General features: G+C 37.2%; 1 protein-coding gene across 2 annotated transcripts in view; it reads right to left on the bottom strand.

Moving 5' to 3' along the window:
• ANKRD13C (ankyrin repeat domain 13C) overlaps nucleotides 1-14,025 on the bottom strand; it is a 78,169-nt gene that overhangs the window by 27,122 nt on the left and 37,022 nt on the right. For both annotated transcript variants that reach the window (XM_054980963.1, XM_054980964.1), the window contains exons 5-6: nucleotides 1,941-1,986; nucleotides 1,110-1,176 (exon numbers count right to left, since the gene is read on the bottom strand). In XM_054980963.1, the coding sequence (XP_054836938.1) occupies nucleotides 1,110-1,176; nucleotides 1,941-1,986 (113 nt within the window). The remainder of the gene's footprint in view (nucleotides 1-1,109; nucleotides 1,177-1,940; nucleotides 1,987-14,025) is intronic.

Here is a 14,025-nt window from a genome sequence, read left to right as displayed (position 1 = left end):
TTGGCTGGTTTTAAAATTAGTAAACAGAAAACAATAAATAAACAGATATTAACAAAGAATATGAAACCACAATAACAAGTTGAGTTGATGAATAAAATAGGTATTAAAATGGTGGACGTGTAACAAAGCCAAAACATTTTGGATACAAATACATTCATTTATTCAGAAGATTTTAAAGATTATTATACAAATGAAACCGGAGCTTTTTTGCTGGGACTAATGGACAAACAGTTGGAAGTTACTCATAGAACTTTGTTTTTGCATATGACAAGGGCAGCTAAACTGTTATATGCTCAAAAAATGGAAAACTTTGTTCGACATTATCTACAACACAGGAATGGTTGGTGAAGATGATGGAGCTTGTAGAGATGGCCAACTTACTTCTTTGATTAGAGAAAAGACTTTATCTAAATTCATGGCTATCTGGAAACCTCTTACACACTTTTTGCATGAAATGGAAAAAAATGAACTGAAGATTAAGAAGTAAAAAGAAAAGTACAGGGAAAAGAGATGCATTTTGTTTATGGTAATCTTAGAGTGAGCACGCAGCGTGTAATGTACATGTATCTGACACAGAGAATATCTGAGGTTATTTCTTTTTATTTCTTTAGAAGAACTGGGTTCCTGATCATGTCTTATTTAAAGATTTAAATCTTGGTTTAAATAGGAATTGTGAAGCCATCTTGATATTTTTAAAGTAAATAACTCCAAAATAATCTAACGAGTTCACTGTACCACATACTTAAATACAGGTGCATATTCTGAAGCACCTACCCACAATCCCTTTAGGATCAAGCTTCTGACTAAAAGATCATGTTAAAAATGGTCTCCAAGCATGCTTAGGCTTCCCAACATCAAGCACAGTGTTATTTACATTAAAGGTTTAGAACGAAACACCTTACAGAGTGACTTATGAGTAGTCTACCCAATTGTCAATACTCAATAAATTGTTGTTCCAGTTACATAAAAGACACTTCAGCAGATGACTGAATGCAGTTAAGGGTCATGCCACATTTAAAAATGGAAAATAGAAATGACATTTTTAGTAAGGTTAAAATTAAATGTATTCAGTAGTATTAGACAACTATAGAAAGATGAAAACTTCTTACCTGATATTTATACCTTGTTTGTATATTTTGCATGCATCAGAAGGCAGGATTCGGGAAAGTAAAGGCACTATTGAGAGAAAAGAAATTCTCATTTATGTCATTTCATTCTAACAGGTATATTATAAAGATAATACCAAATTACTTCCCTCTTAAGAGCACATTTGTACATTAATGATATTAGACTCATAGACATGCAATCTGATGAAAGCCCCATACCTTTAAAACATAACATTAATTTCATCTTTAAAACACTGCTTGATAATTAACTGTTTTATTATTTATTTAGGTTATTGATGTTCTGCCTCTCAATCTAACTACACATGAGAAGATATTTAGTATTAAGAATAAGACACTATTTAAAATAATAAAATCACACAAGCTGTAATACTGATCACCAGTGAACAAATCTAAAAATGTTAATTGTTTGCACAAAGTTGATTGCTGGAGTTAACATTGAAAAAGGAAGGAAGGAGGGAATCTGAGCACTGTGGTAGAAGGAATACGTGAGCTGAAGAGGCAGAAGATGATGATCCTGGAGAGTGATATTAATCTCTTAACCATGATAATTCACTGGGAAAAAATCTGGATCAAGTCACTGATATTAAGACAAAGGAGAAAAAAGCTCTAAACGTAACTGTAAACAGTACGAAGTATAGACTACATTATGAATTTAAGAGCAAACAAAGGACTTTCAGAGACATAATATTTTGCGTGGACAATAATGTTTGCATTTTCTATATAAAAGCAACTGTAGGAAATACGTAAAAGTATAATACTTCTGAACAACTAATCAACGTTTTTAGTATCCTTAAATTTTTGTATAAGTCTTACCCCAACTTTGAAAATCCCAGTGAAGTTCAAGATAGAAGTCACCTAGCTGAAGAAAAAATAATTTTTAATGACAGTAAGCTAACAGCTGCACCTTTAAAAAAAAGAAATGTACACACGTTCCCATCCCACTCTCTTTTATTTTAGACATGCTAAATATACAGGCAGCAATACATAAGTCCAGTTTGGATACCTATATAGCATTATAAGTTTTTTTAAAAAATCTAAACTAGTTTTTCACTATAATAAATACAGAAGAGTCTATTTCTTTCAAAGTTTCGACTAATAGTTTAAAATATTTTTGATCCTAATCAAAAATGTTGAGGCTCAATTTATTCATTGTTTTGTAACCGGCTAATCTTGTCAAATGCATTCCCCCTGATGTTATTTCACTTACGGAAAGCTGAGAGACACAGTTGGAAACAATGTCTAAAATCAAAGGTTTGACTAAATTTAACAGAATTGATATAATGGATATAACTATCATTTAAGAAAAGGGGAGATCTACAGTCACGTAAATTTCTATTGATCAAGAGAAGCTGCTTCAGAACACTGGATGAAAGAAAATTCCTTAGCATTGTACTAAATGGCTCTAGTTCAAAACGACTTTTTTTAAAAAAATTGTACTTCAAGATTCTATAGCTATCGAGGGCTCCCAGAAATACTTCTCTCATGAACTCAGAAAGTTTCACATAGGTTGTTATTAGGGGTGTGCAACCTGAAAATATTTGGGTTTCCTGCTTCGGATTTACCCAAAGCGGGAAAAACATTTGGAAATACCCAAAATGGCAAGCTGCTTCGGGTATTTGAATCGCTTCAGAATGCTCTGTAAAGATTCGGAGCATTCCAAAGTGATTCAGAGGGTTGGGCTTTCTCCCAGCAGGAAGGGCCTTTTTCGCTTCCTCTGCCGCGTGGCGGAGAAGACCGAAGCCACCTTCTCCGGTCCTTCCTGCCCCTCAAATGGCTGCTGCAGTGGCCATTTGAGGAGCAGGAACGGCCTTTTCTGGCTCCTCCGGTGCAGCGCAGGCCCACAGGGTAGTGGCAAAGGCCGGAGCCTCCTCCTCCGGCCTTTCCTGCCCTGCAAATTGCCGCTGCGACAGCCACTTGTGGGGCAAGAAGGGCCTTTTTGGCCTCCTCCACTGCCGCGTGGGCCTACATGGCAGCGGAGAAGGCTGGAGCTGCCACCACCGCCACTGTGCAGGGAGGGCCAGAGCTGCCGCTGCCATGCCGCCTTCTCCGGGGCCGCAGTGGCCTGCAGGGCAGCTAGGAAGGCCAGATTTAGTGGCGCACGGCCCCGCAGGATGGTGAGGAAGGCCGGAGCTGCCGCTGCCACGCCATCCTGCTGCCTCCACGGACTGAAGCAGGCGGCAGGGCCAACCTAAGTTGGGGGGGCTGGGGTTTGGGGGGGGATGTTTAAAGGGACCTGCCACTTGCAAGCGGCAGGAAAGAGGCCCTTTAAACTTGGGCCCCGAAGCTTCCCGAAGCAACCCAAATGGTTTGGGGAAGCTTTGATTTAGGAATCCTTAGTAAAAGGCGAAAGATTTATGCAATCTGAAGAGAAACCAGAGTATTTGGGAATCCTGAATCTTTACACATCAGGTCCTATTTGGGTGTTTTACCCCAATCATAAACCCAAAATGCACACCCGTAGTTGTTATTGCTTAGGGTACATTCAGAGATCACAACAAACTTTAAACAGAGGTTTATTAGTGTTATGCAAAACCAATTTGTTCTTTAAACTCATTCACTCCCCTCATCCATTCTACTTCTAGTATGTGGATCTTGACTGGACACTTCCTGTATGAACAAGCACTAATTTACTATGACAGCCAACTACAAGGGCCTAGGCAAGCTTGCTTCTTCCCAAAAGTTAGGATTCTAAACCTTGGTTAAATCCCAGTTTAGAATCTCAGCTTGGATGGGTGGGGAGGGGCTTTAATTTGGCAAGCCCCCTGCATTCAGATGCCATGGAAAATTAAGAGTTGATAATATTGGGAAGTGTCATATTTATTAACAGATTTATATTATGTGACAGATGGGCAAAGGTCCTGCCCCTTTCTGTCAGTCACCAATCCCCTATATACTTGTTTGGGGTGTGTACAGAACAGCTAACAGCTAATCAGGGCCCAGAGATGGCAGAAGAAGCCAAATGGGAGGGAGAGTGACAGAAAAATCAGTGTCAGCTCAGATCAGAGAGGGTTTGTGCTTCCAGAAGGGTAGGCAGAAAAAATCAGTTCTCAGTAAACTTTGGTGGTCTCGGAGTCTGTCTTCTTTAAGAAAACAGGCTAGCATAGTGAACACTTTAGGAAGAGACTATAGCTGTCAGGGACTAGTTTCTTAGGGAAACAGGCAAAATTGCCATCGTTATTATTTACACTGAAATTCCTGAGACTGAGGGAAAGCCAGTATTCAGCTAAAGAATGCTAACTGTTCTGTGCACCCAGGAGCTGCCAACTGAAATAGTATAACATAATGAGCCCAGCCCAAACTGTGTGTTAACCTGCAAATAGTTTCAAATCTCATAACAGAACATCCTCATATTTCCTATCACTGGTAGTGAATAAAGATTACTTTTTTAAAAAATCCTGTTTCCCTGTTGGCTCGTATGAAATAACTGCATTTAGAAGACCACTTGGGTCTAGTTTGTCAGGAAAGAATTGAAAAACATATTATGCTGATTGAACTACACAGCATGCTGTTACTTCTGTTCAAATGGCATTTTAAACCCCAACATTTACAATCCTTTTCCCACTGACCACAGTGGTTCAAGGCAGCTTAAAGGTTTGCCCAGCAGGCTACAAAATAATTAAAACTGAGATGGTGCACAGCTTCATAACAGAAGAAAAAGTCATTCAGGTAAGCTGGCTCTGGAATGTGTAGCGGTTAGAGATGGGCACGAACCGGGAAAATGGCAGTTCGTCATGGTTCACGAACCATGAACTTGCCCGGTTCGTGAACTGGTTCATTTGGTTTGCGCGGTTCATCACCTCCGGAGGCCGTAGAATGGCCCCCCTTGACAGTTAGAGATGCCAAACCCTCAGGGAGTCTTCAGCAGGCTCTCCTCCTGCCACCCTCCATGTTTGGCAAAGATTTGGTTTCAAATATCTGAGTTATAGAGCCCCAAAGTGGGTGCCCCCAGAAAAGATCCATTAGATATAATGGGAGGCACGAATGCCAACTGACTTGCATTGGCTCCATTGAAATACATTGCAGCACAAAAAAGTTGCAATGAAAACATGCGATGGAGTTAGAGAATCTTCCACTGAGAATGGAATGATGGCCCCCAGAGTGGAATGACGGTCCCTGGGACCAGCTAAACTACTCTGGGCCTGGAATGATAGCCACCAGAGTGGTACGACAGTCTTTGGGAACAGATAAACTGCTCTGGGGTTGGAATGATACCCTCCAGAGTGGAATGGCGATCCCTGGGAAGAGATAAACCGCTCTGGAGCTGGAATGACGGCCCCCAGAGTAGAATGATGATCCCTGGGACCAGCTAAACTGTTCTGTGACTGGAAGGACAGCCCCCCCCAAGTGCTATAACAGCCCCTCGAAACAATCTGTGCTCTGGTACTGGAATGAAGATTGCAGAGTAGAATGACAGCCCCTGGGAGTAGCAGAAGTATGTTGGGACTGGAATGACAGTCCCCCATGTACAACAACAGTCCCGGGGAGTAGCAGAAGTGTTCTGGGACTAGAATGACAGCCCTCAGAGTAGAATGAGAGCCCCTGGCCACAGCAGAAGCGTCGTCTTTGAGGAGAAATGTTCTTTGAAAGGATGGAAAGAAAAGAGAAATATCTTCTTTGAGAGGAAAGGAAGTTCTTTGAGGAGACGGAAAGAAAGTCCTGAATGAGAGCCGAGGCGACCACACTCCATCTTGCCAATGGGGTGGCTGAGAGGGAAGCCTTCCACCAGCGGAATCCGTCTATGTAACAGGATGGGAGATTCTTTCTTTTCCCCCACCTGCTTTTTATTAATTTTTAAATAAAGATATATACACATAAACATAACACCATGGGATAGTAGGGGGGTATCAAGAGAGATAATAGAAAACAAAATTGCATACTTATGTATTATATTTATTTTCCATCTCTACAATTAATTCCTCTTTGTAACTTCTTTTCATTATTCTGAACCTAATTCTCCTGTAAGACTACTCTGCTTAGTTCTGACAAGCATTTTCTCTTTCCTTTCTTTTTTTCTTCCTTCCCTTTTTCTTTCCTTTCTTTTTTCCTTCCTCCTTCTCTGTCCCTTTCCCCTCCTCCTCTTTCTTCTCCTCTCCTCCCTCCTTTCCTCTTCTCCATCTCTTCTTTATTTATTTTCTCTGGTCCTATCCTCCTACCATATGTTTATATTCTCATTCCATATTTTGATTTGACTCATCCATAGAAGGGTGTCCATCTTTCCTGCAAATCATGCCTACTTTGTTCTTTTATCAGTTCTGTTAAAACATCAATCTCTGCTGTTTCTTTTTTTCTTTTTCTTTTTTTTAAGTAATATTTTTATTAACATATTAAAATCAGTGAACAGAGTTAACAAAGAACAACAAAGTAATAGTTAACTATATACAATTATGTACAGGAATACTTAATCACGATTGGTTATAGCTTCGAACAAGAAACAAGGATAACAGATAGTCAATAAGTCAGCTTTGTTAAGGTTCATATAACTAGATCTTCTTTGGGAGCTATTACTTCAATCTTAAGTAACAAAAAGTAAATGTTTGGGAGGATGCTGATCTGTGATAGAAATGAATTCAATAAATGGTTGCCATTTTGCCATAAAATCAGTTTCCCTTGGGTAATGTTCAGTTTGATATAATTTATCATATATTTTTCTTGTACATAGTGATCCCAAATTTTTTCTAACCATTTATCTTTTGTGGGGATTATTTTGGATTTCCAATATAAAGCCAGCAAGTTCTTTGCCACAACCAAGAGATTGCCAATGAGGTCTTTTCTGATTTGTGGGATTTCAATTGTATCCCATAAATTTAAAAAAATGATCTTCGGGTCTAAAGGAATTTTATAGCCTGTTATTTCTTTAATATAATCTAAAATTTCATTCCAAAAAGATTCTATTTTAGGGCATCCCCACCAGCAATGTCTGAACGTTCCTATTTCACCGCACTCCTTCCAACAAAGTGGGGAGTTTGTTTTGGTTATAAGTGAAAGTTTTCTTGGCGTTAAATGCCACCTGTGAATTATTTTGTAATTTTGAATTCGAGATGTAATCGTTTTGGTGTTTAATATATTTGAAGTCCAAATTCCCCCCCCCCCATTGTTCTTGTGTTAAATCTATGTTGCAATCTGAGTGCCAGTTTGTTTGACATTTTAAAGTGTCAATAGGGTTAAGGGATAATAGGATGTTGTAAATTTTAGAGATTAAACCTTTTTGTTTAAATGATTTGGTGTCTAGTAAAAGTTCAAATTTGGTCAGGTTTTGTTTGAGTATTTCCTGTATTTTCAGTTGTTGTAGCATGCTGGAAAGTTGAAAGTAAGTGAACCAGTGGATCTTATGTTTTGTTTTCTGTTCAATTTCTGTTTTGTTTATGATTCCTTGTTTTGCTGTTATATCTATAATGCGGGTCACGTTTGACTGAAGCCATATGTTTTTGAAGGTTTTAGTTTGCCCTGGCGGGAACCATTGTTGTTCTATAAAGAAAGAAAATCTTGAAACCTGTGGCAGAAGTTTGAGTCTGGTGTGGTCCCAAGCATTGATTATTGACTCTAAGAAGGGGTTATTTATTTTATGGGCCCGGTCCTTTTTTTGTTCCAAAACAGATTTTGAATGTTGCTGTATTCAGTTTCCGGCTCCAAGATAGTAATCCAATCAATTTTGTTTGCTGTAGTTAAAATTTGTATTGTATTGGACAGCCTGATGGCTGTCTGGTAAAGTTCTAGGTCAGGGTATTTAAAGCCTCCTTGCTGTTTTCTGAGTTTAAGAACTTTAAAGGCAATTCTTGGGTGTTTCTTCTCCCATAGAAATTGGTTTAGTATATTTTGCCATGATTTAATTGTCTTTTGTGGAATTGCCACTGGTATTGCTCTTAAGAAAAATAGTAATTTTGGTAGGGCGAATGATTTAACCAGATGGTAACGTTCAAACCATGAGTGGGCAATTTCCCCCCATTTATGTAAGTCTGCTTTGATTTGGTTGATTGCTTTAATATGATTTTGATCTATTAGGTGTTTAAGATCATTTGGAATGGTTATTCCTAGATATGACATTTGCTTATTATTCCAGTGGTATTGGCTGATTTGTTTGATGTTTGTTATAGTGTTTGGGTTGACAAATATTGGAAAGAGCTGTGATTTTAATTGATTAACTGTAAGACCTGAAGTTGAGCCGAATTCCATTAATTTGTTTTGGAGTGAGTATAAAGAAGTTATAGGATCTGTAATATCAATCATATCGTCCGCAAAAAGACTTAATTTATGTTGCTTGTTTCCTATGTTAATCCCTTGAATTTTTGGGTCTTCTCTAATAGCTATGGCTAGTGGCTCTATAGCCAATGCAAATAAAGTTGGCAAAAGGGGGCACCCTTGCCTTGTGCCTCTTTGGATCAGTATTTTATTGGATGTTTGGTTATTGATGATGATCTGGGCTGTTGCTTGTGAGTATATAGAATTTATGATTTTTAAAAATGTTTCACCACATCCCATGTGATGTAAGACTTGTTTTAAATACGGTATTTCTATGGAATCAAATGCTTTCTCTATGTCCAGAGATAAAATAATTGATTCTAATTGTTTCTTTTGACTGTATGAAATTAAATTGAGTGTTTTATAAATGTTGTTGATTATGTCCCTGTGTGGAATGAAGCCTGATTGATCTTGGTGTATGTAGTGTGAAATGAATGAATTCAACCTTAAGATAGCTGTGAAGATTTTATAATCTTGATTTAATAACGAGATAGGTCTGTAAGAGATGGTTTTTGATATATCTTTGCCTGGTTTGGGGATTACTATAATTGATGCTGTAAGCCAGGATGGGGGTATTTGACCAGTGTTTAGGACTGTATTACAAGCTTGCATCAATGGATTAATGAGTAGTGTAGCGAACTTTTTATAGAATTCTGATGGGTAGCCATCTGGACCTGGTGTTTTATTGTTTTTAAGAGATCTGATTACTGCTAGTATTTCTTGTTGTGTGATAGGGCTGCTTAATATTATGCGATGTTTATCTTCTAATCTATTTAAGCTTTTAAGCGATTTTAAAAAGAGTGTGATTCTCTCTTCGTTTGGTGTTTTAGATGAATAGAGTTGTTTATAATATTGTACAAAAGTATCGAGAATTTCTTTTGTTTTAAATTGTAATTTCCCTTTTGCGTCATATATCTGTTTAATGATTTTGGATGATTTTTTCTCTTATTTTATGGGATAACAACTTAAGTGATTTGGGGTTATTGAACCAATACTTTTGCTTGACATTTGGAAGGTTCTTCAAAATTCTGTTGGTTTCCAGAGATTCCAACAATTTACGTTGAATCAATAAGTTTTTATATGCCTTTTTACTACCAGTTTTTTTGTGCTTGAGTTCTAGCAATTTGATGTTATCAATTAATTCTTGTTTTATAGCATTTCTTTTCTTATTTAATTGTGATGATAAGGAAATTATATGACCTCTAGTAACAGTTTTAATTGTATCCCAAATGATGCATGGATTTACATCATTTGTTGTGTTTTCTTTTATAGCCAATTCAATGTTGTTACTGATCTCTTTAATGGTGCTTTGGTTGTTTATGAGTGTCTTATTTAATAACCAGTGCCTTTGCCTCAATGATTCTTGGGAAGACATTAGATCGCAGCTAACCCAGGCATGGTCTGATATTGCTATGTTACCTATTTCAGATGAAAGTAACCTGTTTGTTGTTGTATTTGAGACTAGGATATAGTCTATTCTAGTATAAACATCATATTTAGGTGAGTAGTATGTGAAATCCTTTTCAGTTCCATGTAAATGTCTCCATGTGTCTGTTAGAAAGTTATTATCCAAAATTTCTGCTAATTTAGTATTTTTCCTCTTCTTATATTTTTTGTTTTTGGGTTTGGAACGATCTAAATTAGGATTTATTATGTAATTCAGCCCCCCCCCCCAAGATCAATTCTCCTTCCTGAAAATTAGCTAATTTATTCAGACTGTCTTCTAGGAAGGGTATTTGGTCTGAATTTGGGGCGTATACTGAAGCTAGAGTGTAAGTTTGTGTGCCTATTATGCCCTTTACGAAAATAAATCTTCCTTTAGGATCACTCAAAGTGTTTTGATGCTGGAAAGTAATGGATTTAGAGATTAATATATCCACTCCTCTTGCCTTAGAGGTGCCTTTTGCATGATATTGGAGATGAATCCAATTTGATTTTAGGTTTTCACTGTTTGTGGGATGGAGGTGAGTTTCTTGCAGAAATATGATATCTGATCTTGTTTTAGCCAGATTTGTAAGGATGCGTTTTCTTTTGATGGGGTTACCCAAACCACGAACATTATAAGATGTAAATTTAATATTTGATGACATACTTGCTCTAATTAATTAAACCAATGGATTTAATTATTTATGTTGATTAACTGTTTCTTAGTAGTGCTGTCTCAGAATAAATGAATACAATCAGGATTAAGAGCTTTTATTTTTTTCTTTTATTGGGGGGATGCCAATTTATGAATTGTTATTAATATAATCAGCTGTAACTAAATGGTAGTGTTGTGTTTCCCCTAATCAATTTCCCTCTGATTTGATTATTAATTTGCAAATAATGCTCTTGAATTATTTAATGGATTTCTAATTTTATGACAGAACTTGCTAGCTTTATTAAATGGATTTTTATAATCAAGGATGGACTGTAAATATTAAGTATTACAAGTCTGATAAAGTAGCAGTCCTCAGTTCGAATATATTTTAGTACAGTAAGTTTTATATATAGTCTTTCTCTTCCAACCTTGGCTGGAGAGGTCACAGATTGTTGCAGTAATAGCTATTTGAATATAATAGGTTTTGGGTTTTCCTTAAATACAAGTATCAAGTATGCTTAAACGAATCAAAACGATATAGGTTTTTTTGTTTTCAACCAGTGAAAATTTAATTAACTTGAATAATGAAGTTAGCTTTATATAACTTAACAATTTCCCCAATTCTTTTCCAAAGTTCCCCTTATCTCTCTTCCTCTCTCTCTATTTTCTGCTTGTAGATTCAGCCAAAACAGAGTAAGAGAGAAGGTTCTGCTACTGAAGTGTTTTATTCACACTTCAAATATTAGTAGAAAATAAATATATATATGAAAATAGTAGGATAAGTATATATTTATATGCTTGTATGTATGTGTCTACTTATAGTGTTAAAGCTTCACACCAAGTAGCTTAAATAAATTATAAAAGGGTTTGTCCAATTTCTCTATCTGCCTTCCCCTTTTCTCTTCCCCCTTGTTCCTTTACTGTTTCCTTTCGTCATTAGCTTAATCAAATTAACTAAATCTGTTTATTTTTCCCTTTTCCCCTCCCTATCTCTTTCCCTCTCTTCCCTTCTTTCCCCTCCTCCTCCCTAACCCACTACACTTTTCCCTCAAAATCTTAGGTAACTATATAAGTAAGTTTTAGAAATTACACCCTCCCTCTAATCGCCATCTTCCCCCTTCCCTTAATATAATCTGCTTTTCCCTCTCACAGAGTTCTTGGCTACGAAGGTGCTATAAGCACTGAAATAAAAATTAATTCCAAAGTCTCCCCCTCCCACAATCCCTCCCAGCTAATTAATACAAACTCCACAAAGTTGAAGAATAAATTCCCCTAAGCCCCTTTAGCTAGTGTGTTTAATTCACACACTAGTTTGGTATGCACCAAAACTTACCGGGCTTAACTAATGGGAGTTACATTGAAAGGACTGAACTTCCCCCTTCCCTTTCTTACCCCGCTATTAGTTTTTAACAAGAAAATGTTATGATAGCGCTTTCATGAGCTTATTATTTCAGTTAATTTTCTGAGTCAATTGTCCCTTATTGGTATCTTACTTCCCTTCTGGGGAGATGAAGCTGATGACTGAGGAAATTTCCGTTTTTGAGAAGGCTTGCTTGTTTCCATCGGTTCTTCTAAGTTTAGTTCATTCAGCATTAAGGCTGCAGAGTCTAGATCTGAAGCGATGAGGCGACGACCTTTGTGGAAGACCAGTAGTTTCGTGTGGTTCCACCATTTGTATTGGATGTTGGCTCTTCTTAAGGCTTCTGCTGTTGGTTTTAGCTCTTTTCTTTTCTGGAGAACTTCAGTGGGTAGATCGTTGTATACGTGAACTGGAGTGTCATTAAATAGTAAAGTGCCTTTTGATCTTGCTTCACTTATTATTTTTTTTTCTAATGATGGGATCTGGCACCTCAATTATGATGTCTCTCGGCGTGCTCCTTTTTTTATGCTGGATTGCGGATCCAATGCGATAAACTTTAGTTACAAATTGAGATGGTCCTTCTTTAATGCCCAGTAGTTTAGATAGCCAAGAATTTAGTGTTTTGGCTACATTCTCGTTTTCCATAGCAGACTCTGCAATTCCATGAAGCTTGAGATTTTTATAACGAGCTGACACCTCCGGGTAAATAATTCTTTCCTCCTGGCGTTCTATTTTGCTGCAAATGTCTCTCACGTCTCTTTGAGACATGATGCTGAGTTCCATAGCATTTTCGGCTGTTTGATTTGTCTTTAGCAGTTCCAATTTGATTTCAGCTAGCTGTGTAGTCAGTGGCTGAATGAGCAGCGTCATTTGTTTGAGCAGATTTTGTTCCAGTTTTGCAAACTGTGCTTCTAAAGAGTGATCAGTGGGTTTTGCTGCTGCATTTGCTTCCAAAAGTTTTCCGTCGGCCATTTTAAGTAGCTCGGCCTTGTTATGTTCTTGGAGCTCAATCTGTGCTGTGCTGCGAAAAAACTGCTGGAGATTTTTTGCTGATTTAGGGTAGTTCTTTTCCTCCTGCATCTGCTTTCTCATAATATATTAAAAGGTAAGTGTTATCAGCTGTTTTTGGGGTAAAAAGGGAGGGAGAAGAGGGAGATCTTTCAATGTGTGTTCATACCCAAAGACTCCGATGCCACGCCCCCCATCTCTGCTGTTTCTAAGACTTTTTCTATCAGTTCTCCTTTCGGTATATCTATCTTCTTCCAATATCTGGCAAATATTATTCTTGCTGCCGTGATTATATACAGTATCAAATACTCCTTTTTCTTCTCTATCCCTTCCAGCATAATATTCAATAAGAACAGTGCAGGTTTGCAAGATATGGTCATACCTAATACTTCCTGTAGTAGCTCATGTATCATTTTCCCAATATTTCGTCACCTTTTCACATGACCACCAAATGTGGTAAAACGTGCCTATTTTCTCTTTACATTTCCAGCATATATTGGACATATCCAGATACATTTTGGCCAGTTTTTCCGGTGTCACATACCACCTATAGTACATTTTATACAAATTTTCTTTAAATGTGGCTGACTTTGTTATTTTAATATTCGTCTTCCATATCTGTGACCATTGTTCTGAATCTATATTATACCCCAGATTTTGTGCCTACTTTATCCTGCAGCCTTTATTACCTCATCTTCCCTTTCCAATTGCATTAAATACGAGTAAAATTTCTTATTTTTCCATTTGTCTCAAATAGCAATTTATCAAAGGGACAGTGTTCCAAATAGAATCCTTGTGCTCTATCTTTAACAAATCTGAATTCGATTTGTGCTCTTAGCCACCAATCCATATTTATGTCCCGTTCTTTTAAATTCACTATTGAATTTAGCTTTCCATCTTTTCCTAAAAGTTGCTCATACCTATATACTTTCTCCCAGTTTAATAAATTTGGGTGAGTAAATGCTTCCACTGGTGACACCCAATTTGGGATTTTTTAAAATTTATTTGTGGTTGTAATTTTCCCCAAACTAACATTAAAGATTTTCTTATTACATGGTCCTTGAAGTATTTATGTACCTCAGCTTTTTGATACCAGAGGAATGCATGCCATCCCAATTTGAGATCATGCCCATCTAACTTTAAAAGTTTTGTATTCTGGATTAGAATCCATTCTTTAATCCATACCAGTGCACAGGCTTTGTAATATGTTTCCC

Source organism: Eublepharis macularius, chromosome 5 (assembly GCF_028583425.1).
Source record: "Eublepharis macularius isolate TG4126 chromosome 5, MPM_Emac_v1.0, whole genome shotgun sequence".
NCBI classification, from domain to species: Eukaryota; Metazoa; Chordata; class Lepidosauria; order Squamata; family Eublepharidae; genus Eublepharis; species Eublepharis macularius.
This window is presented reverse-complemented; position numbering and strand designations above follow the sequence as displayed.